The 26,454-nt window shown below is 41.0% G+C and overlaps 1 protein-coding gene across 1 annotated transcript; it reads right to left on the reverse strand.

Annotated features, from left to right (window-relative positions):
* Positions 1–4,952: 4,952 nt before the first annotated feature.
* LOC148030071 (UBP1-associated protein 2C-like) lies at positions 4,953–25,125 on the reverse strand. The gene is made up of 8 exons (XM_087686349.1): positions 25,108–25,125; positions 24,773–25,010; positions 23,559–23,679; positions 23,155–23,298; positions 22,784–22,855; positions 5,945–6,138; positions 5,770–5,845; positions 4,953–5,606 (listed from the first exon to the last, which is right to left on the reverse strand). Exons 2-8 carry the CDS (start codon positions 24,967–24,969, stop codon positions 5,316–5,318), a joined length of 1,095 nt encoding a protein of 364 aa, XP_087542475.1. The 5' UTR covers positions 24,970–25,010; positions 25,108–25,125; the 3' UTR covers positions 4,953–5,315.
* Positions 25,126–26,454: the final 1,329 nt, after the last annotated feature.

The following is a 26,454-nucleotide window of genomic DNA, read 5'->3' on the forward strand; positions in this document are numbered from 1 at the left end:
CATGGGATTTGGTTTCTTTGCCAAGTGGGAAACATGCATTGCCATGCAAGTGGGTGTACAAGTTGAAGGGTAACCCTGGACACCCCAAGCAAGCATATAAGGCCAGATTGATTACTAAGGGTTTTAAGCAAGAGCATGGTGTTGACTTTAATGAAGTCTTTTCTCCTATAGTCAAGATGACTACCTATGATTGGTTTTAGCCTTGGTTGCACAATCTAAGTAGGGACTTGCATGAGGATATCTATATGCAGTAGCCTAAGGGCTTTATAGAAAAGAGCGGGAAACACCTAGTGTGCAAGTTAAGAAAAAGAGTCTTAATGGCCTTAAGTAGGCACCTAGGAAATGGTATCATAACTTCAATGTTTTAATGCATTCAGAGGGATACACTGGAGGCGATATGGATCTGTGCCTTTACACAAAGAAGACATGTGATAATAGCCTTATTATCTTGATACTTTATGTCAATGATGCATTGATTACTAGGAGAGCTTATGATGAGCTGGATGATTTGAAAACTTTGCTTAAGAATAGCTTTGAGATGAAGGGCATGGGGCACGCCTTGCATATTCTTGGTATGTGCATCATGCATGATTCTGCAAATGGTAGGGAACACGAGCACATCAAACTTCCCATTGCGGATGCATAAGGAATCTTGGCCATCTCAGCCTTCATTTGACTGGGGATAATCGGCCTAATTAACCTTCATATGGGAAGGTAAAGAACATCCGATAAACTTAACATCCTACATATGAAATTGCTTAAGGACCTTCTATATATACGCCTCCTATGACAGGTAAAGAAGCCCCTAGTTGTGGCATGCTATATGGCTATACCTAGCTAGCAACATTAGGACCCCATGAAGGATACTGTGAGTTACCTAAAAGATACATCAAATATATGCATTTGCTATGGTGGCCAATATACTACAGTTCTAGGTTGCACTAACTCCAACTATACACGACATACAGATAGTAAGAAGTCTACCTTTTTGTATGTCTTCACTTTTGTTGGAGGTATTGTTTCTTACATATCCAAGGTGGAGAAATGCATGGCCTTATTTACTACTGAGGGAAAGTATATTGTACCCACCCATTGAGACTTGCAAGGAGACCCTATGGTTAGCCCATCTGGTGGTGGACATTAGCATTACTATTACTCTGACATTGCATTCAAATTCTATAAGTGTTATTCAATGAAGACAAAGCACATTGAGATTGGAGTTCCCACACACAATCTCTCTCAACACACACACACACACACACACTCTCTCTCTCTCTCTCTCTCTCTCTCTCTCTCTCTCTCTCTCTCTCTCTCTCTCTCTCTCTCTCTCTCTCTCTCTCTCTCTCTCTCTCTCTCTCTCTCTCTATATATATATATATATATATATATATATATATGAAAGATCACTCTTATAGTAGATCAAGTTGTGCAAGGGAAGGATGGAGAATAAGATAGAGAGAAGCTCCCACAAGTTTGCATGGACAACAATGGCACTATTTCACTCATCTTAAACTATAGATATATAACATACCCTTTTACATGCCCACCCTTCAAACTCTTTTCCTTGTGGCCTACCAATCACACTCGCTAGCTCTAGCCTAGGCCTTTGTACCATGCCCATCTAATTAAACAATGTGCACAATGAGAGAGAGTCCAACTCTCTTGACTTTGTAGTCCATGCATTCTAGTATTTTGTGAAACTCAACTTTATTTGTAGAACTTTGAGTATTTTCCATTATGAAGTTTAAATTTACTTTAAAAAGTACGTAATATAATGTTTGGCTCCTACTATGGTCCTTTACTTGTTTTGGCAATTTCTCCTTTTAAGAGTTACATCTTTTTATCTTTCTTAGCTACATTTCTTTAAGTCAGCACTCTTCATATCATGTAGTTTTAATGTTCCATCTTTTTTTTCACATTTCATTCACAAGTGAACAATCTAGATTCCCACATCTAGTAATTTGATTAAACATGTAGCTAATCCATGACAAGTTGATCCACTTCAAGATCGAGGTGGTATTGGAATCTCTTACATGGCAATGCCACTATATGTTTAGCAAAGTATTAAGTGGATAATTTACATATATCTATCATTTTTTGCAATAGAATGTCATTCTACAACTGGTAGCTTAGTTGCGGGCGTTAAATCAAGGCCACAAGTACATGGAAAGCTATTGTGACATTTTCTACACTATGTTTATAATAATTTGTTACAACCAAACACCTTGCTCTCATGGTAATGAATTCTGACCTTTTCTAGACTATGTTGTATAACGGATTCATGTAGCCAAACAATGTGATCGAGAGATTGAATTCTTTATGTGGAGCCTGTAGTAGGATCTCTCCATAGCTTAAATTTAGTGCAAATCACATTGAATGGAGTCGTGGAGAAAGCAAACCAATCATAGTTTGGACGAGTTTAACAAATCCTAGGATGACAAATATTCTCAATAATGACTTGAATGTGGAGTTGTTGCAAGAGCCAAAAGCCCAAGGAAAAGGGGATTATCAATACAAGGTTTAGGCCTCTCCAACTTTGCCAAGTTTACTCAATGTTACTAAAACATAATCTAAGTACACTCAAGTTATCAAAGTATGCTTTGAATACTCAACACTCTAGCAATGGTTAGGGGATCCTTTGCAACTTAAAAGTAGTATATTTTCTACCTATATGACTAGCCAATGGTCCTATGATGCACTAGGTGGATGGTATAATTTACATAGGACCTAAGAGGATAAAAGATCAATGCTCTAGGTATTCTCCCCCATGTAATACCTTGCAAATACACTTGGAAGTGGTAGATAGGTTGTATGCAACACACAATTGGTCTACCAAATTCCAATTGAAGCAATTGCTTTCTAGTACATACCAACAAGGTCTATGTGTATCTCGTTGGGCTCAAATTAGGATAGGATATACTTAAGGTGACTTGTCTAGGTAATGTTAGGTAACATCCTCAACGTTATCCACTCGTGTTTGCACTTGGATAGTCTTTATAAGGCACAAAATGTATTTGCTCATCGCTAGCTAGAAACCTTATATATTACTTACAAGATCAAGACATTCATTTCTTTACTATATAACATGTTTTAATTACCAAAATGGTACACTTGCACAACCCCACACCCATCTCATGCTCAAGCAACCAACCAACAAACAAGTGCATGTTGCCTCTTCTAGAAGTATTATTTTGATGTGATTCAATAGATATCTTCAACTTTTGGATTTGCATCAAAGCTTATCATCAATTTGTGGAGCCAATTTTTCATACCTTGAATGTCTAAGCAAACACTAAATGTTGCTTTATCGATGTGGGATTCTTTCACTTTTTGAATATGTTTGGAAGTACATACAAGGGTTTTTGTTCTATGTACCAATGTCAACTTCCTTCATCCTAGTTCTTAAAAACATTTTCATGGCTTTGAAATGTTTGAATGCCGCTTTGCAAGAACAATGAATACAAAAGATGCTCTATACTTTGGGTTATCCTAGTGTAATCCAATGAGCCTTTAAAAGTCGGCTACCCACTACAATCAATAAGGGTGTTTGCATTCTGCCCATCTACCAAGCCCTTTAACCACCTAGTTTTAAGAGTAAACTAGCTCATCCGACAAGTGATCAAGGTCCTAATACTTTGATGAACAAGGTTATTGAACAGCAAGTGGGCAGTCCTACCCTCGGTACTCGTGTCAAATATTAATTACAAATCTAAATATGAAGTGCTACTACAGTTTTTTTTTTGCCAAAAGAAGAGCTTTTACTTGTTTGGGAGGGAGAGAGAGAGAGAGAGAGAGAGAGAGAGAGAGAGAGAGCACTAAGAGAGAATCCCATTTCAAAGTATGGGGTCAAGACATTTGGACAAGAAACATTGGTATCAACACATTCCTTTTTACAATGGTAATAGTGATGCCAGCCGATATATAGCATTCAAAATGGTTTGGCACTAATCATATTGTTGGCACTATATGTGAGAACCCCCAAGGTAGCTTTACTTCACAAGACAAGCCCAAACATTCTCAGCTTTCATGTCTTTTTCTAAATGACAAAATCATGTAAACCTCTTCAAAACTGAGGCCTCTGAATAGTAGTTAAAGTTCTGCACATTTGCTCATCCTCTAGCACACGACCTCTCTTGAAGGGACTTGAGTGCTCATCCTCTAGCACACGACCTCTCTTCAAGGGACTTTAGTGCAAGATCCATTATGTATTTTACTTTGGTGTGATAGCCCACACATCTTACTGGCACCTTAGACAAGATTCTTCAGTTTGAAAATAATGGCTTTTTGAGGGCTTGGTTCCCCTCCTTAATGTAGTTTACCTCTATGCTTTGAATCATGCCTACTTGATGCAAAAGTCCACATACCCTGTGATGACACTGATGCACTCTTTGGAAGAAGTCTACACAGACTTTTTATTTAAGCACCAAAACAATATAATAGAAGCCCATTGATGTCGTTTCTTCAGAAAGCCAAACGATACCAGCAATCTTCAGAAAACCTGGTTGCCTGGTCTGTCCTTTAGAAAGCCAAAGCATACCAGCAAAATCAAATTCAAAAGACCATGGCTTTGTTTCTCTATCTCCGTGACATAAAGGATCTGATGTTAAGAAGATCCCCTAAAACTGCCCAGCGACCTCCACAAAATGGAAACATGAGACAAGAACAAATGGAAAATTTTGGCGTCTACTAAATTTGCTGAATAACTGCAACCAAAAATGTATCTTGAGGTGAGCTTAATCATGAAACTCCCAATCAGTTGCAGAGTCCCCAATCTGAACCTGCGGCATGCATTATAGATAATGGCATAGAAATACAAGATGGCAATACTGAACCACTTTCAGGCGACACTAAAATCCAGAGAAAAGACGCCTATGAATGAACTGATTAGCACAAAAGCTCTCCAGGAGAACCAGAAGTCATGATCATGCCAACAAGCCGAAGCACTCATAATGTCTACAAACAACAATGAATATAACAGTGCTTGAATGTCACAGGGAAAACAAGGTCAGTACAAGAGGTGTCACCAAGTTAAACCAAGTGATCGAAAAACACAGGACTCTCCATGCATGCACAGGAGTGGGGCACGCAGTAAAGCCTCCTAAGTTGTTTACGGGTTCTCCCTAGTTATACTAATGGTGTAACATATGTTGGCCTGGGGATGGGAAGCTAGAATTCAACAGTGGATATAATTAGCCCCTAAAGGCACTGATGTGCAGACATAGACCCCCCTTTGGCCTTACAATCTGTCCCCAGTGCTGCTGGAAGATGTTAATCGACAGGGCAGACTAGTACCATCCAAGGTCAGCTCAAATTTCTCATGGGAAGCCATATTGTGCATATTGTTGAGATGCTCCAGGAAGCACTGCTCCATATTGAGAAGCAGTGAGGCCAGCATAGGCAGACTGACCAGAAAAACCAAGACCTGGGGAATAAGCTGATATGCCCAAGCCAGCCCCAGCCTGTGGCTGCCTGGAATATGCAGCCAGGTTGGGATTAACAGCACTATAAGCGTGCTGAGCTTGAGTATAGCCATGCCCTTGTGGTGTCAGACCTGCGGGCTTTTCCTTCTGACCATCTAAAGCAAGTTTCACTGTCACATGGCGCCCCTGTTACACAATCATTGTAACAATCAAAACCAGGCAAATACCACATTTAAAGATTTATCATGTAACCCACTTGAGCTGATAAAGAAACCCAGCCAAAGAACTCTTAAGAAATTAGGAAATTTACAAAACAACTTTTATACTGCATTGTTACAGGTAGACGTACTTCAATAGTTTTATTAGTATCTTCTATTGCTTTTCTGGCAGCTTCCCCTGTTTTGAACGTCACAAAAGCAAACCCTCTGCAAGAGCAAACATCAGTGTTTCTTAATTCCTTAGACCCTCTGGCCTCTATCACCTGAAGACAAACTACTGAAGGAAGAAAATCTGACTGTATTTACCTGGACTTATTTGAATTCTTATCATAAGCAACTGCTCCCTCCTCAATCTCTCCATACTGTGAAAAGATCTTTAGTACAGTCTCACTTGTAGTGTCGAAAGAAAGACCACCTATGTATAACTTTCTTTGAGAAATATCAGTGCCTGAAGGACCCATTGTGCCAGAAGTCGCTAGATTGCACACAGTTATCCTTCCCTGTAATATGATAAATTTGCACAACATCATAATGATTGTCAAAAACAATGACTTAAAACTGTCACAAAACTGTTGTGAAAAAAGATTATTCAGGTAAGTTTCAGGACAGGTAAAATAATCATATTCTAAGTGGCTTATTTGCTTTTGCGATTGACAAAGGCCCAGTCCCGTCGACAGGTTGATTCCTCACACTCATGAAGGGATGCCTTATCTCTCCTCCAGCCTAGCCCACACTAACCCATGATTTCTTGGTTTACAAAATTATTGTGGAAGATGGCAAAATAGAAGACTCATTCATAGGGTCACCGCATATTCTATTGTCTTCAAGCCCACCCTATTCAGTAATTTGCATAACAAAGACATATCCAGCTAACCCAACAGTCTAAAGTAGCCAAGTTCCAACACCTCAGCCCCAAACTAATTATCAATCTTTCCAAAGTTGAACATGCAACTACAAGGCTACCTCAAGGGAGCATGATAAGCCTAAAAACCCACCACTAGCTCAAGTATAGGAAGGAGATGTACAAGCTGTCACATACCAAATTTGCATGAGCAACCAATAAAGCTCGCCATACACATGGAAAAACTACTTTTAAAGCGGTCTAAAGCAATTATTCCTTGTGGTTCTCAAGTACAAATATGTCAATGCAATCCCTCTCCCAATGCTAACATAAGAAGGGCCACACTATTTAAGTCCGGTGTGAAGAAGCATTAAACGCAAAGACACTAAACAAGCATCTAAGTAAGAAGGCCACCAAGCGAAGGGATGAACAATAGCCTAGAAGTCAAGCCAACCAGGAGCCATAGATAGGGAGGACACTTCACATAACCTACATCGACAGCTTTTGCAAGTGTCACAAATTCCAACAAATGACATGCATGAAGCCATGCAGTAATCACGAGGAGACATCACCCAAACATCAAGGCAGTAGGTAAGGCACTGTTGGGAATAAAGGCTCACCGTGCCTTTTACCGTGTTCAGGTGTGAACGCACCCTTTGACTTTTGTACTTTATATATATTCAAAACCTAAAATGTGGTACACAAGTCTTTGTACCAAACACCAAGTGTCGTGCTCACTCTCTCACTCTACTGCTCTCAACTCTCTACACCTTCACTCCCAGCTCAACTCACAAACAGACCTGCACAACAAACTGGTATCAGAGCCAGCACAAGGCAGCTCAGGAGTGCACGCTTCTCAAGATGCAGTGAAAAGGCGTGAGCTGGACAGATGCAGGCTGGGCGAGTAGTTGACTTTGCAGTCAGGTCGACTCAACCAGGCAGGCAGCACGTGAGCCAAAGGAAGTTGACACGCAGGCAACGGCATGCTGGTCGGAGGCAATAGGCAAAGTTACCTGGAGCAGTCAACAGTCGATGGGGCTGCGATAGCTACTGCGCAGCTCAACACCGGGCAAGCTGACAGCACACGCGGGCAGGCGGAGCTGATGGCATACACGGACAGGTGGAGACAACACAAACTAATCTGTACGGTACGGTACGATACGTATCCGTATCATTTAGTACGAAAAAATAGGCACTTTTGGGCCACTCTACTTTAAGTCTACAACTTTCTTTTTTTCTTTCTCCTTTCTTTTCTTTTCCTTCCTTCTTTCTTATTTCTCCCCCAAGCCCCCCCCTCTCTCTCTCTCTCTCTCTCTCTCTCTCTCTCTCTCTCTCTAGCCTCTTCTTCTCTCTAGCTGCACTAGTACCACATACGAAAGATTTAATACTATACCATACTTTAGGTACCGTACCTTACGTATTAGTATCATAAGGTACCAACTTAATGGATGCATCTTTTCCATTCGAACTGCACTTTGGGACAAGCTAAATGCTCCTTATATTAATATGATTCTCCCATGAGATTAGGTTATTGAGATTCAAACAATTTCTCTCAACCTTCTCTCTCTCAACCCCACACTTCTCTTATCGGTATGATCATGCATGTATGATGTATCCACTCCCATCTATGTAGTTATAAGTTGTAGGTAGCAGTAGCGCATGTTGCACATTCGGCATTAGGTTTTGGGCCTTGGCATGTTACCCTCAAGTACTCACCTTATATACTCTAATAGCATTGCTATTTAGACTTGAAATATCTATTCTATTATCTTTTGTCCAAAATAATCAAGTTATTTTTTTGTCGTACTAATATCGTACAATACCTTATAAAATCTTAAGGTACCATTTAGTACCGTATTTTATCATACCGTACCATATCGTACCTTTCGTACCTGACAACTATGTAGTAAAGGTAAAGGTGCTTGCGATGTATCATGAGCGTAGCACACTGGGCTTCTTCAACTCACTTTGCTTACATGTGGTTATTACTGGAGCACCTTTATGAGGTGTGGTCCGCTGTGTCTACTCTATGGAATGAGTGGGATGAGCATGAGACAGGGGAGGCCAAAGCCATGCAAAGCTTGTGCCTTAATGAACAATTTTGGCAAAAAGTTTGTGCTATTGTCATTGTCGTGACTCCCCTTGATAAGGTATTACGTCTGAGTGATTGCGAGGGCTCCACCATAGGTCTTCTCATTCACTTCTTTAGAGCGGCATTGATGGAGGCAAATGCTTGTATAGTGATCGCAAAGACACAACATGCACATGTTCTAGAGATAGCAAAGAGGAGATGGGCATGGATGCATAAGCCCATCTATGGTTTTGTCGCATTGGTACATCCGACCTACAAGTCATCGATGGTCATGGATGATAGAGAGTTCTATTCAGACCAGCTTGCTTATTTGACTTGTGTGGTCCCTATGGATGACTACAATGCAGTGCTGGAGGAGCTACGATGCTATGCAAATCAGAGAGGTCATGTGGCTTTTGCTTCTCCCACTTGTTGGAGGAGAGAGTCACTTGCTCTCATTCACACAAGGATTCGCAATCAGCTTAGCACACAATAGTTATAGCGGCTAGTCTATTGCCGCACTAACTTACACAAGATGAGGGATATGATAAACATGGGTAGTCCGAAGGAGGTAAAGTTTAAACACTTAACCATAAAATTTAAAATTTGTTGTTTTAAGCTTTGAACTTTGAAGTTTATACTTTGCAATTTAGACTTTAGCATTTACAATCTTACGTGCATTGTGTAGGTGAATGTTCATACATTCAAGTTGACGGGCGACACTCTTCTGAGTGTACATCAGGAAGTGGACAAGGAGAAAATGATTTTTGCAAAGCTCTGTAGAGAGCTTATAGCAGCAAATACTCGTGACACTCACACTCAACGTGCTCGTGGGCAAGGAGTTCGAGTAGGTGGTAGCAGAGGCATGATCATTTGACGCCCTCCAACATCGAGGAGGGGTGGTTCAAGTGGCTTATAAACAAATGTAAGGTGAGACTCTAGAGTCTAGTAACTCACATTCTATACCTCATGATGACATCCTCCCCTTGCCTACACAACCACCACCTTAGGAGCCATCATTTGATGATGATGGTAACCTCATCAATGATGATGAGTATGAGTGTGTCTTATCATCTGATGCCAAGGAGTCATCTTCAAACTCTCTTGATGAGCACTCAAATGATGATGATGATGATAGCGATGCCTTATCATAGATTCATAGGTCTCTCTCTTTTTTGTATCTACTATCATTGTATGCACATGCATGATGCCACTGACACACTAAAGTCTAGACTATAGTTGTATCGTATGTTTTGCGCAGCCCATGCAACCACGATGGTCACCCTCAGATTTATGGTTTTTTTTTTTAAATCATGTTAAATTCTTTTCGTAATAATATCGTAATGTACCTTATAAAATCATAAGGTAACATTTAGTACCGTACTTTATTGTATCGTACCTTTCGTACCTAGCAACTATATAACAAACAGTCCATGATGGTCTGGCAATCACTAGTCTTACATCCATTATGCAAAATGCAAAGCTTTTGGCATGTCTGCTATGGACATATGAGTTTTGAAAGTTTGATGACCCTTTAGGAGTGTCATATGGTAGATACATTGCCTCTAGCAGAGGCCCCACCTCCTCATGCATGTGAGGGATGTATTTTGGGCAAAATGCACAAGTTTGCCTTCAAAAAGGATGGTGCATTGTGTGCTGCCCAAAAAATGCAACTTATTCACTCTGATATTTGTGGTCCCATGAGGACAAGTCTAATGTATTCATGCATTTTGAACATCTTGTGGCAAAGCTTGAGGCTGAAACTAGTTTAAAGTGCAAACACTTCTTAGAGATAGAGGGAGGGAGTACATGTCTCGTGCATTTGAGAAATATTCGTTGGATCGTGGCATTACGCATCAAGCCACTATTAGAATGGCTCCTCAACAAAATGGAATTGTTGAAAGGAAAAATCATACTCTCATGGAAATGACTCGTTGTATGTTAAAAAGCAACGGGCTACCACATAAATTTTAGTTAGAAGGGCTTCAGTGTGCCAATCATGTATTGAATAAGGCACCTACAAAGGCTTTGAAGCATATTAACAGGGATCGGCCGTCCTGAGGCTTCGAAACGCGGGAATGCAATCCCAAACAAATGGGCTGAATGGGGACGCCAAAATGGAATGGGGACGTCCCCTGTCCCATCCCCAACAGTCGAGCCGTCCCCCCTGTCCCAGCCATTCCCCGCCCTGTCTCCTTGTCACGTCCCCTGTTAGGGGACATTTTTGACAGTTTTTTTTTTTGGTGGGTGGAGTAGGTGTCTTTTAGGGGGTGGTTTTTTTGTATGTTCTCTTTGGTAGTATACATTCACCCACACACAGTAACATGGGACCGGTTTTTGGGGATAGGGATGGGAATAGGGATGGGCCCACGAGGACAAGAATTATAAATTGCCATCTCCTGTTACCATGAGAGAGGGCTCTAACATGGGGATGGGACTAGGACGGGAAGCTACAAAATGGGCATCCCCTATTACTATGCCCACACATCCATCCACCACATCACATGCATACATTTTCAAATGCTATTTATGTAAGTTGTTCCCTCCCACATCCCACCCCCTGTCCCCATTCCTTGCTTTTAGTCGTCCCCGTCCCCAAACCCGTCCCCGTATCTGTTCTCATTCCCCGTTCCATGTTACTATAATTTGAAGATGATCACTCCATTTGAGGCTTGCCATGAAAAGAAACCCAAAGTTTACTATTTTCGACTATTTGGTTCCATAGCCTACATATATGTACCGAAAGAACTTCATGGAAAGTTGAAGATAAGGCTGTAAAATGCATTTGTATCGGCTACAGTTGACATGCAAAGGCTATCACATGTATGACCCATGGAAGAAGGTGTCTATCACTAGGAATGTCGTAGTTGCTGAAAATGCAGCATTTTCTCACAACTAGTTTCAAATGTCAACCACACATGACATTGGTGATGTTTTTTAAGGCCTTTAACCACTTTCTTTAGAGTCCATGCCTGCTGTAATTGGCAGGACAGATCCGTTACAACAAGCTGTTGTTGCTCCATATGCTCCCAAAGAACAGGGTATTGATGAAGGTTTGCCACGTACAGTGGAGGCAGCGGTTCAGCATGAAAGGGCTACTATAAATGCAGCAAAAACAATCCCGAGATGGCTGTTACAAACTCTTCAAGAGAGTAAAACAGATGCCCCATTACCTCCGCACGCTAGAAGGGCTACCAAGCATACGATATGTGATGCGGGGGGGCACATTTGGCTAATATAACGGAAGTAGATGATTGTGACGAGCATATGTTTATGAGCTCACTATTGGATGATGATGAGCCTACTTTCTTGTACGAAGCTCAACAAGATCTACATTGGATGCAAGCAAGATCTACATTGGATGCAAGCCATGCAAGAGGAGTTAAGACTCCATTGCCACTAACTCTATATGGGATCTTGTGGATTTGTTGTCATAGGGACATGTATTTTTGAAACCTCACTTAACATGTGGATTAATTTTTAATCACATGGTTAAGCGAATGTTGCACATATGAGGTGTAACTAGGGTTAGAGTAAATTTACGAGCCCGAGACCCCAAGAAATCACACGATGTCAAAAGTAAAAGTTGCTATAAGTTATGCCACACAGGTACTTGGTAGTGTCTGGTGTCAGTTGTTGACCTAGGTCATTCATTGGGCCATAAATGTCAGTTGGTGATATGGTGACACTAGAGAAGTGGCATTTAAAGGTATTCAACACCAATTTGATGGTCATAGATGACACAAAGACACTCGAGAATGGAAGTTGCCTAGCCAATTTAATTATTAGCCAATCAGATTATTTTTCAGGGCACCAAAATAATTATTAGATTAATTTTCAGTATTTCAAGACTGAAAATTAATATTTAATTATGGATAATGCTGAAAAAACCATTTGGGAAGGTTGCTACTTGTCAAAATGCCCATGCAAGATTTAAAAAACGTCTTTAGAGGCTAGAGAGAAGCATTTTAGTGTATTCACCCTACAAGAGGGAGAGAGAGAAGTTGCTGCTGGTCTGATTTGAAGCCATTGGAGGACCTTCTGAGACAGCCAGGGGCAGGGGAAGACCAATCAATAGCAAGTGACAACATCTATAAGCTGTTGAGACAAGGCAACAGCAATAAATGACTGATTTTCTTCAATTCTTTGCATTTGCAAGCTGTTGAGACAATGCAGCAGCAATAAATGACTGATTTTCTCCAATTCTTTGCATCTACAAGCTGTTGAGACAATGCAACAACAGTAAATGACAGATTTTCTTCAATTCTTCAAAAAAAAAGTCTGAATTTTCTCTCTCCTCAGCATTCTCTCTCATCTCCCAACCTTTCTACAACCTTGCTCCAAAGATTACAGCATTGAGATCACTAAAGGCTGAGAAATTGCAAATTTCTCTGCTATAAACCCTAATCTACAACAAAAATTAGGGTTTAGCAAAAACCTTGGGAAGTGTGCCAAAAATTGGAAGCTCCAAGACTTGGATTCAACAAGGTTAAAGCTGTTTTTAGTCAAATTCAAGTGGAGGGACCAGCAAATCAATGAACTTGGGGCATTTTCCATCTTCATCAAAGCGGATGAAGGCCAATTGACTGCCTGAATCAAGGGGCAAATCAGATTGAAGACTTGTTGGTCATTTTAGACAGCAAGGGAAGTTGGAATGCCGAAAGGAAATTGTAAATAAGCTTTTTCTTTAATTAAATTAAAGAAATACCGAAAGAGGCGCCAATTTTAGGGTCAACAAGGTATCCATTGTCCAAGGTTATATGATAAAGTATGCATTTCAGTTTTGTGAATTTGTTACTTACTGTAAATAGTGCTTAATCAGGTTATTTACCACCCTGTCCAAGGAGGAACGCTGGTTACATCTACCACTTGGCAAGAAGGCCATTGGCACTAAGTGGGTTTTCAAACTCAAACGTAAAGTTGATGGTACAATTGATAGGTACAAAGCACAGTTGGTAGCAAAAGGCTATGCGTAGAGGAATGGCATAGATTATGAGGAAACTTTTGCTCCTACATCCCCTCCAAGTACGGTGAGATGTGTGATTGTGATGGTTGCACATTATGGTTGGAAAGTACGTCACTTGGACATTAAGACAGCATTCTTGAATGGGGATTTACATGAGGATATTAATGTGTCACAACCTCTAAGGTTTGTGTTTAAAGGGAAAAAGCACATAGTATGCAAGCTGCATAAGGCTCTTTGCGGTCTCAAACAGGCTTCCGTGCATGGTACTCTAAAATTGATGCTTAATTGGCTAACAAAGGGCTCAAAAATAGTACGACTACTCCCACGATGTTGATGTCAATCGTACCAGCTCCTGAAAATAGAAAAGAGTCATAGCAACTCTCATGTCCGTCAATGATGCCTCTAATGTAGCACACACAACCACCCAATGCCACAACGCATGAATGACCACGAATTCCTGTCCTTTAGTCGAATCGCCAAAGTGTCCCCTCATGTGAGCTCCAAACGTAAGCCACCCGCTCTCTGTCAAAGAACCAACCCATCATGAACCTGGATGTCAATCCCAGCTCTCCAAGATTCGTACCTACCAAACTTTGATCGATGTGTCAAGGATGTCCCTCTCTAGATCCTGTGCATTTGTGTAGCTATAGAGATGAGACACAGTTGCCCCATCTCACCACCCTCTCACATGCCCTCTCCGGCACTAGAGAGTCATGAGGAATGACCGCATCACCACCACTAGAAAGCAGCTGAGGGAGGGGCCGCCAAGCCCTTCCCACGATCCGAAGAAGTGGATCCCTTCCGCGCCTTAGACTTCACCTTGGCTCGAGGGTCTGAGTTGAAATCTAAGGCAGATGATGACTTGTTGGAGGAGTCCACATCCCGCTTCATCTTCTGCCCCTTTTTCCTCCTGGAAGCTGCTAACTCTTTGCAATCCTTCCATAAATGACCTTTCCTGCCACAGTTGTAACACTGGGCTTCAATTTCTTCGTCTTCAAACCCCTCTCTGAAGCTACAAAAGCCTCACGGGAATCTCCATGTAGCGTATCATCAATGGATGTGTATGGAGGAGCCATCTGTAGAGGATGGAGAAGACAAGTAGAGAAAAAAAGGTATTTGGAGAGAATACACAACCAAAACATGAGCACAAACAGCCAAAAAACAAGAGTTCACATACAATATAACCCAAAATCTAACCAAAATAAGACAAAAGCTACGGCAAAAAGTCAAAAAATCAATCAAAAACTGTCAAAAACAGCAAAAACGGCCTGATAATGCAAGTACCCAGCTAGGAAGAGATGCAAAGGCACCAAAACATAGGCTGAAACGGACACGGATGCTGACATCAGCAAAAAATGCAGGTAAACCAGGTCACCTTGTTGGAGCAGCAGTCGCCTGATCAGCAAGGGTGAAAACAATCCTGAAATCAGCGAGAGCACTAATCCTAAAATCTGATATCATGTCAGAAGAGGTGCAACAATGGAAGCATAAACATGTGCTGAAATAAACTGTTGAACACAAGACAAAAAAAAAAGAAAGAGAGAACACAATACAGATGAGAACTCAAATGTATGCTCGAGAAATGGAATCCATATACCAGGACATGAGACAGTACAGAGTCAAGTGATGAGTGAATGAGGAGGAGGGAGCCTGAGAATATATAGGCCAAATAAATGTCATAAAATATGACTGGTCTGTCAGCATTAAATGCTGGTCAACTGGCTGTGAATAATGCCAAATCCCCATAAATACTGACAAACAAAATGCCTAAAATATCTCTAGTGCCTAGCCTGCTGTACCACATGTACAGACTCAGGCATGAACTGACTAATTTGCTAGCACGTCACAGTTACAATATGTGGATAAGCTGTTACATAGCTTTAATATGCAAGATTGCAAACCTATGTGCACTCCTATGGAGCTAGGCTTAAAGCTTTCTATGCATGATGGTGAAGAGATGTCTAATGTTGCAATTTACAACCAAGCTATTGGCTGTCAATTTTAACTTTGCAGCACATGCCCTAACATTCAGTATGCAATATCTAGAGTGGGTAGGTATATGCACAACCAACAGACCATACATTGGCAAGTTGTCAAGCGGATCTTTAAGAATATTTGCAAGGTACTCAATTACACGCATTATTATTTCCCGAAGGAGAGGGGGGGGGGGGGGGGGGGGGGGGGGCTTGCATCTACAGGCTTACAATGATTCAAATTGGGCTGGTGATGCAGACACTAGGCAATCTACTAGTGGACATTGTTTCTTTTCGGGTTATTCATGCATTTCACGACTAAGTAAGAAACAAACTATAGTGGCTACCTTGCCTTGTGAGGTTGAGTACAAGGCAAGCCTTCACCGCAACAATGGAATGTACATGGTTGCATAGATTATTGGTTGATCTACAAATTTCTTTGGAGGATCCTACACCCATTCTTTCTAACAGTCAAAGTGCTATTGTAATGACACGGAATCTTGTGTTTCATGCTCGCACAAAACACATTGAGGTACATTACTATTATGTCGAAGAGAGTCGCTATGCAAAAGAGATCGGCTTGATGTATGTCCCTACATAGGGGAATGTTGCAATGTATGTCCCTACACAGGGGAATGTTGCAAACATTTTCACCAAAGCGCTTCCTTGTAAAAGTTTGAGACTTTTTAAAAGTTCTTGAACTTGCTACCCTTGGGTGATTGATCTTCTTGTACTCCTACCACATTGGCACTACAAGGGGGGTGTTAGAATTTACCAATTATATGGGCAATGCCTAATGTTTTAGTTATTTGGTTTGTAGTGTGAACACAACTACATTAATAAGTTTTGTCATCACTTCTAGAGTTAGTTCTAGAGTTAAATTAACTCCAATTGAGTTAGAGATAGGTCTAACTTACTTAAGACCTATTGTACTTTCATTCTATTATTCTAACACTTGCACCTTTTGAGTGTGGAACTGCTGCCCACTCTTGCTCATATCTTGTGTTCACACACACTCTCTCTCCCTCCACTATACAATTGACATCAACATCAGGTTCTCTCCGAGGCACCTTGGTAGTGGCTTGGATCACCCATTGCTTGGATATCCATGGTTCTACTCTAGTGGTTCTATGTTGTATGCATTGCGATGAGTCATTATCATTGTATCATTGTATTGTATCGGATCACCCATAATCTAAGAGGGTGTTAGCAAGATTGTCAAATCATGTGAATCTCTCCATGCTTGATGGGCTGAGCATACTTGTCATTATTTTAAGCATTATAGTGGTTATTTATGTGGCATTTATGGCATTTTTATGCCAATTGGCCAGCATTTAATGCTGGTTGACCAGCTACTATACATGGCATATTTTGTGACTATTTATTGGGCTCCTCCTCCTCCACACATACAGTCATCATCATTCTTCAAGTGGACTTCCTTCTGGAGAGAGGAGCCGGTGCCAATGCCCATGCAACCAATGACTCACTATTGTACGTGACTGTCTCATGTTCTATGCACTGTCATGAGTCATTATCATTGTATCATTATATTATATCAAATCGCCCATAATTTGAAAGGGTGTTAGCAAGATTGTTAGATCATGTGAGTCTGTCCATGCTTGATGGGCTGAGTACACTTATCGTTATTTTAGGCATTTTATTGTGGTTATTTATGTGGCATTTGTGGCATTTTTATGCCAATCGGCCAGCATTTAATGTTGATTGACCAGCTACTATATATGGCATATTTTGTGCCTATTTATTGGGCTCCTCCTCCACACAAACAATTATCATCATTCTTCAAGTGGACTTCCTTTTGGAGAGAGGAGCCGGTGCCAACGCCCATGCAGCTAGTGACTCACTATTGTACGTGACTATCTCATGTTTGGTATATGGATTCCATTTCCTAAGCACATCTCTCAGTACTCTTCTTTGCAGTGTTCTTTTGGTTTCTTTCTCTTCTATCTTGTGTTCAGCAGTTTATTTCAGCACTCGTCTATGCTTCCATTGTTGCAACACTTCTAACAATTAGTTACGATCAATTGGTGAGGGTGGCCATCTCTCCACACAAGGAGGACATGCTGAATTTGGTCGGATCATTAAAGATTTGATTATGTTAGCTTCAATAGAGGAGGCTCTAGACATAGACATACATTTATAGGTACAAATAGAATTATATCTTCTATTTCTTTTGGGCATTGAGTTGGCATTTCTCATTCACAATTCCCTCTCATCCCACCATCTTCTACCCATTCTCTTTCATTTGCTTTCAATAGTTTAGGATTTAATTCAACAACTGCATCAACTGCACTGTGTTAGATTTACTTTTGTTTGAAGCATTTCATTATGAACCTCTATTTTTGCAAATTCTAATCTCTTTTGCAAGATTTTGTATTTTAGTATAGGACTAACATGCAGGTTTGCACCAATCCTTCCTAGATTGTAGACATGGAAAGCTCACCATTCTTTTGTGGTTTTATCTTCCTTGGGGATTTGCTCTTCTACCAGAATGGAGGTTTCCCCTCTTGAGACAAATCTTGCGACATCTCTCGAAACTATGACAACAATTGCTTCACCCTAGCTCCTTCAATTGCCATGCTTCATCCTCATTCTTTTTCATGATTCTCAACCCCACATGAAGCCGGCATCCCATTCCTCTTCCTCCTTCAGCATCCACATCCATGGCTGAGAGAGGGTTCCTACCCTTCAATTGGTATCTAAAAGTTTTGGCCTTTGTTTTCAACATCAGCCTACCTTCCTTGATGTACCTACCCTTTCGGTAGCATGATCATTATCATCTTTGTCAAAGGGCACTTGGGCAATGAACAATTTCCCCACAAGAAACGTTGTCCAAGTGGCACCTCCTTGTATGCACATTCTCATCATATAGCATTCATCTACACATCTCATTGTACAGATAACCCCTAACTGGAACTTGAGTTTTTTCCACCAACGACTCTCTTACCACCATTCCTCTTTACCATTTCCTTTGTCACACAGACACCCCAAAGGGGTGGTTGGGATACTCTTTTGTTTCATGATGTTTGATACAACCATCCCTCTATTCCCTCCATGGGCATAGTTACTCCAAAAAAAGGCCCCAAAAAAAGAGATCAAAGTGGTTTCATCGCCTTTGCAAGTCCTGACTTAGCCTCTCTAGGGTGACCCTTGGGGCTTCCAAGGTAAGATAACCATCACCTTTATAGTTTTGGTAGGCCCTTGGGTAACCGATATGCACCCTCAGCCCAATGCCCTAGCTGATTTGGCATGGGATGCCTCATGATATTATGAGGCTGAGCTATGGTTGCAATCCCTTTCACGTTTTACTTTTGGGCCTAAGAGGGAGTGTTAAGATAAAAAAGATGTATTACAATTTACACAATAAATCTTCATTAGCTCATTAAAACAACCCCAAAGCTGAAAGATTACCAAAGTTTCTGTGTCTTGTAAGCAAACACCTAACCTTTGGAAGGATCCACATCTATAAATAGAGATTGCTCATATGACTCAATCCATCCCTTCTTTGCATGTCATCACTCCTCTACAGGTTCCAACCATCAATTCACGCCATCCAATGTCTATGCAGACCCTTTCCGACTACTACCACACTCCTTCCAACCCCAATGCCCTATCTACAGTACTTACCCTACTATCTAGATGCTCTACACTATGGCGTTTTCAGCAAGAAAGCTGTCACCAGCTGTTGTTTCACTTCCAACAAGTGATGAATCTATATTTTCAATTACTGCTGCCACGCAACAGGCTGCTGCTCCTCTCCTTCAACCTAGACAAACTCATGACAATGATCAGCATCAGATCTTCCCTTTCTAGCTGCTGCCCTGGTCATACAAAAGGTGTGTACTGCCGCATTTTGCTGCATAGCTGCTCCTACTACTGCCATTCTACTCCTAAAAGCCTCTAACAATTCAACACACTCAAACAAGCTGTGTTTTTCTGCCCGCTTGCTCCAACTGGTGATACAAACCTTGAGATCCATCTTTAGTGGACATCACTCTCCAACTACTCCCATTGCTTTGCCTTTAACATCTGTATACTCTCTCATTCATTTATAGCATTCATTCATTCACTTCATTCTGTTTATATTTTGTATTTTTGCATTTATCACATCCTTGTCTAAGTTATTGTGTTTTAGTCATGTGCGTACATTTTATGTTTTCTTAGTGCAAACCTTGGCATCACTTCACACAATGCACATAGCCACGCTTTTGCAACATCATCTACCAATAACGGACAAGCCAAGCAAAAGAAAGGGCGAAAGAAGCAGAAATCAAAGTCATTTTCACACCTTGATACCAATTCTAAGGGGAAGCACAAAGGGTATCCCAAGTGTCCTCACCATTGGAAGATGTCACACCCCAAGGAGAAGTGCTAGAAGAAATACCCTTGCCTTCATCTAATAGTGAAGCCTAGATCTACATCGGAGCCTCCCTTCACCTCTACTTGGACACCAACTCTTACCACCAAATCAATGTTTCTTCACATCCATCAAGTGGAGGAGCCTTCTTCAACTACCTTGTCTTCTGAGCAGCCTTGGCTCATCAACAGCAATGCATTGAGTCATACGACTTCTCGAGGAGATGGGCTCCAAAATCTTCATTTATTTGAGGGAATTGCCACTATTGGTGACATTTCTTTGATGCATGTTTCTAGAGTTGGCACCTTGCCTTTATTGCCTGACTATCTATCAAGCTCTATTTCAAAAGTTTTGCATGTTCCGAATTGGAACTTCTATCTCCTCTCAGGAGATGGCCTTACTAGACTCAGTACCCAAGCTGTCTTCACTAAGCAAGCCATCTTTGTTGAGGATTCTTCATTAGAAGCCATTCTTATTGACAAGTTGGCAAGAGAGAACTATACATGCTCCACTCCCCTTCGATTGGGAAGGGTCCTTCAAGGTAGCTTTCCATTGCTGCACCCATTCCTAATTGTGCACCATTCATCCCATGGGTTCTATCCCATCCCCCACCATCTTCTCTCATGGCTCCCTCGTACCACTCATTCCTTTAAGAGGGAGACAATCTAAACAAACACAAAGTGAAAGCTGATAAAACCTTCATCAAAACTCAAATCTAAACACAGCACAAAAGGAAAGCTCATGAGACAGACCCTGCACATGTGGACTTGTGAGGGAGATGAGAGAGGATGATGTGGCTGGAATGATAACTGCCACGTGAAGGTGGGAGGCTACGAAAGGCCCAAAGAACAGACATTAGGCTGACCTGCAACTGAAAGTGACAACAGCAATAGAAAACTACAAGACTGGCCAGCTGGACCAGTAAAATGGCCAATCTGGTCTACTATTCACAGAACGTCCTACCTGCCCAACAAAAAGATTCTGGAACTGTCTGCCGAGCAGTCTTTCCAAAACCAAACTGTCCACCCGGCCTCAGAATGTCCCCAAACTGTAGAAGAATCCATTGCTACTGTAGAAAAGAGCCATGTAGACTGCACGATATGTTGGACAGGACAGAGGATTGACATGGACAATACAAATAAACCCTCATCTCCTCCTCATGTTGCTCTGATGAAGGCTGCTGTGACAAGAAAAAGACTAACAGACAGAGTGTGTGAGAGCTCCAATATCCTCATCAAACACTGGCAGTGACTCGCAACCGAGAGATCAACACAGAAGACAGAATTCTTGAATCTTCAAGCAATTTGATCCTCTTGAAAGATCTATTGATAATAATCAATCTAGTGAGTTGTATTGCAAACAAGTAACATGACTCTGAAACCAAAATCATACTTTTCTTGTGGAATCATTTGTACTTGCTCTAAAATAGACAAAAGAGAGAAGGCTCAATTGCATGTGAACACTGTTTTTTGGTAGACTTTGGTTGTAAACTAATGCAAAGGATAAAAAGAAATTGAGATCCTCTGATTATGATACAAACTCACCATATAGCTGTTATATAACCACACTAGCAACACGTACCAATCATATATCAGGCAAAACTACAGCAGAGACATGCGGTCAAATAAACTAAGTAAAACATGGAAAATATGGAAGCAGAGACGTGGTCAAATAAGGTTAAGTAAAACATGGAATCAACATTTAAATAATAAAGGATAAGGATTCCTTACCTATCAGATTGCCTTCTATGGTGCCCCAAATTGGGAAAATTTATCCAACTCTAAACCATCATGGCTAGTCCATTATATTAGTAATAAACCTAGCTAATCATTGATGTAGCAACCATTATGTCACCGTTTTTATTGTTATATATTCATCCATCCCATCGTATCATCATGGCTGGTCAGGTGTTACATATTTACAATGAAAAGTGGCAAGAAAAACTAATATTTTGCGAGGCTAATGCAAACTGCACAAGAAAAAGAAGAAGTCAACTCGAGAGACCTTATTCTTGAAAGATTTACATAAAAACCCTGTACACACTGTTGGCTACAACTGCACATATTCTAGTCAGCAGTCACTAACAGACTTGCTTACTGATGTTGAGAGCATAGATAGATTTTAAGAATGTACTTCATCAAAATGGCAGCTGAAAGTTACTTCTGGGAATAGTAATGTGCAAAAATTATCCTGCTGCAATATACGTATTTCCAGTAAAATTATTTTCACGGTTAGGTTGAATCCCATGTGTGACCTAGAGAAATGACAATGTGCAAAACCATCCTGACTGCTAACAGCATGGAGACCCTTGCAATAGATACAAAGTGTGTTGAAAAATTGCACTGTTATGCAAAAAGAGCCAGAAAAATCATTTCAAGTACATTAAATCCCATGTGTGTCCTAGTGAGCAATCTAAAACAGGCTCACTTGCTGGCATTCATAGCATAGATAGACTTTGATAATGTACTTCAAATCAAAGTAGCAGCTGGGAGAGGCAACTACAATCTAGGTACTTCTACAAATGGCATGTGCAAAACTATCCTGACTGCTAACAACAAGGAAACACTTGCAGCAGATACAAACTGTGTCAAAAATTGCAGTATCATGTTACAAGAGCCAGTACATGTTTCAACTAACTATGTTAGATCCCATGTGTGCCCCTTCTAAGACAATCACAAACAGGCTTACTTGCTGAGTGTCAGAGCATAGATGAACTTTGTTACGGCATAAAGTAGCAGCTGAGTGATGCAACTGCAATATAGGTACTTCTGGAAATGGTGGTGTGAATTCATGCTGCGTGCTAATGACACGGAAACCCTTGCAGTAGCAAATTTACATCAGCTGATCGTTTCACAACCTATTCACTTATCTGCAAAGACTTGGCTCATTTTAATGTCAACTAATGCAATGTCAGTGCACCTGTACAAGTGCCAGGCCAAGTTGTATTTTAGGCTCACTATGCAGGCTCACGGGAGGCTCACTGAAGGTCATCTGCACGACAAGATACCATGCCCCTCAGCATCTCTCTCTCTCTCTCTCTCCCTCTCTCTCTCTCTTCAGATGTTATGTAGGATGAGACTCAATGGCACACACCTGTAGAATAAGCTCTGTTTTGCGCCAGCACAGAACTATAAATAAAGTACATTACAAAGCTCAATATCACATTCTAAGAACTCAAATGAGTTTTACATTTCACAGAGAGTTTTGAAAAATGGCTTTCAAACAGAATTGCCATTACATTTTACAGGCTTCAGAAGCTAACTTTAAGAGTGTGCTAAAGGTTAACTTACATCAATGCTTTTGCTTGGCTCCTTCAGAGCTCTCTGCGCTGAATCCATATGCTTGTAAGTTATGAACCCAAAACCTCTGGACTTGTTTGTTACCTTGTCGACAATTACTGCTCCTTCTTCTACTTCACCATATTGTGAGAATACCTATATTTTATCGTTGCTACATAAGTCCACAGCAATGAAAGGGGCCCAAGGCAAACTTTGCAAGATAACCATCGGCTCAACTTTTTAGTAAAGGAATGACTATCTATAATAAAATGGCTATTCTAATGTTGAGTTTACTTAATATTATGATTGGAGCTATTACACTGTTGGTAAACCAAGAAAGGAATAGATTAGCCATGACTAAAGTTGGAGGTTCCCAACAAATAGACACCAAACAAACAAACCATTCAAGCACTCACATCAAGGAGATTTTGAGAAGTGGTCTCCCATGCCAAACCACGCACAAAAAGCTTCCGATGAGCAGGGTCCTTGCTTGCAACATCCCTAATTTCCTCTGCAACGGCAGAGTATTGAGACCCTCTGCACGGCTCCCACAAACAAGCCTTCCAAGTCAAAGCACGTAATAGCAAAAGAAACGAGGCATAGTTTTAATTCTGAGAATGGAGATGAAGTATCAAAGGACTGCACAATTCATGCATTCAACTCAGAAGGAGGTCATCAAAAAGAGAGAAACGGTGGTCTCAATTTGTTGGAAGTTTTTATTGAGTGATCACAGATCTTGTTTCAGAAACAACAGTGACATAATACTACAAGGGACATAAATGGATCATTTCGACTAGCAACAGCACAGTTCATGATTTCACCTAATAGGTCAGAGTTGTTTGCCTACAGATCATTATTAACATAAAGCTGCAATCAAACAAATAAAAAAGGCAGCAAGAAAGAAATACGAAAAAAAGAGTGAAATCTGGGCTTCGATGCATGGGCAAACTGCAGCCAAAAGAAAATAGAGGCATAGCTCAAGCTGCAATGCAGAGACAGTACCAAAAACAATCAGTTTCCTGGCATGGTGAGATGGTCAACACCCAGGTGAGTACCTAGATGATAGCACAGATGCATATTGTTTTTTAAACCCTAACATACACTAGTTATAAACACCTGTTGTACCTTGCAGTGCCTATCTGCTACCGTTATTATAACCCACTTCACAATAAAACACCATTGGAGAACTGCTGTTTAATGCTGTAGCAAAACTCAAAATGCTTCATTCTGTCCTTGCTGGTAATAAATGCAATGTGCAAAAAGACTCAGCAATTGTTTCATGAATGCGATTCTTCCAACAGGAACTGCTAGTAATGAGTTTCCATCTGTGTCCTTGCGCTTCAAGCCCCTCCTTGTATCCATTTACTACTTCAAGATTCGCTCCCGCTAACTTCAGATACTTCCGAATTCTCATCACCACATGTGCAAAACAAGTATGTGAAGTCTTCATGCACAGAACAGCTTCGGTGATGTTGACAAAATGGCACGAAGTAGTAAATGCACAGAAAAAACAACTTCGGCATGAAGTTCACATCTGAAAACGTTCTGACGGCCTTTCATTTTAAGCAAAGCATGATGTTCCAACAGTCTTTCATTTCAAGCAAGGCATAGCGGTGAAACAAGAACTCACGCAGATACGAGGAGCGATATGAGCTGCTCTTTGTTCAGGGGCTCCAGGAGCTTTCTGAGATCCTCCTGAGGCATAGGCGAGCCAGAGCCGTTATCGTCGATGTTGTCGTCATCGTCGTCCTCCTCCTCCTCGTCCTCCTCCTCCGCCTCGTCCTCGAGCTTGCGCTTCTTGCTGCTTTCTTCTGCGGGGTGGTCCATAATGATAACCTCGACCGCCAAGCAAGGCTCTCTCACAGACACTGACACATGCACAAAAGGGAGACGAAATGAGAAGGCCAAAACGAGCACCCGTCAAGAATCAAGCTCAAAAAAAAATTTGGGCTTCCTTCACACCACCGTGTGTAAGTACTCTCTTTTACGTCACACTCGCGCGCAAGGATGGCTATGCCGCTGTACTTGGGCACTAAGATAATAATGCCAGTACTATGGCATTCATCAAGTCCATTTCAATACAGCAGAGTCAAAAAAGAAAAAAAAAAAAGGGCTTCCTTCACACCACCATTTGTGAGTACTCTTTTACGTCGCGCTCGCACGCAAGAATCGCTATGCCGCCGCACTTGGGCACTAAGATAATAAGGCCAGCACTATGGCAGTCATCAAGTCCATTTCAATACAGTAGAGGCAAAAAAAAAAAGGGGGCTTCCTTCACACCACCATTTGTGAGTACTCTTTTACGTCGCACTCGCACGCAAGAATCGCTATGCCGCTACACTTCGACGCTAAGATAATAAGGCCAGTATTATGGCAGTCATCAAGTCCATTTCAAAACAACAGAGATGTGCAATTTTTAAAAGGCCTGATCATGAAGGTTGTGCCTACATAGGTGAATTCCAAATAAAAATTTTGGAGAAGCTTTATGAGTGAGATCGAGGAATAAAATCCTCTTCTAATCAAGCAAAAAACGATCGGTATATCATGCCGTTGCACTTGGCTACTGAGATAACAAGCTCGATAATATGGCATCTAATCAAGACCCCCTTCAAAATAGCAAAAAGGTACAATGTTTAAAAGGCCTGATCATGAAGGTTGTGCCTCCATAGGCGAATGCTATATAAAAAATCTGGAGAAGAAGCCTTGCTTTTCAAGTGAGATTGAAGCATAAAATCCTCTTCTAATTAGGCAAAAAACAATTAATGTACTATGGTAATGAGAGGGCTATTGAAGAGCACTACCTTTGTTACGAGTGAACTTCACCTTTCCAAATCCCCATGTTGTACGTTACACCACGTTGTGGAATTCTCACCATTACTAACTCTAGACTACACCATAAATTTGCCTCATTACTAGGGGTCGCCTCCTGCTAACCTCCTTATGCTAGCTTGCCACATAAGTTCTTCATATCCTCTAGCCCATATTTTCTCCATTCTTATTTCAATTTCATGTATGGCCCAATCAAAAAGCATTTTTAGCATTTTGGCCTTGGAAATGGTTATGTTTGAAGTTGTTTTAATGGTTACTTTCTTATTTCAAGTTCATTGTGATTAATTCCCTATGTATGTTTGAAGTTTTCTTCTTATCTTTTTGGTTTCTTAGTTCCACATAGGATTGGGGGCCAAGGAGCATCAATCCATCATCCCATGGGATTGGGAAAAAAGATCGTAGGTGGGTACAACTAATCCTTGTTGTCTAACATAGTCTAGTTGTGAAGATTCCATTTTGGAGTAGGCATTGCCTCTAATTTAA

The sequence above is a fragment of the Lygodium microphyllum genome, chromosome 10, assembly GCF_053477565.2.
Source record: "Lygodium microphyllum isolate KBCC chromosome 10, Lygodium_microphyllum_v1.1.10, whole genome shotgun sequence".
Taxonomy (NCBI): domain Eukaryota; kingdom Viridiplantae; phylum Streptophyta; class Polypodiopsida; order Schizaeales; family Lygodiaceae; genus Lygodium; species Lygodium microphyllum.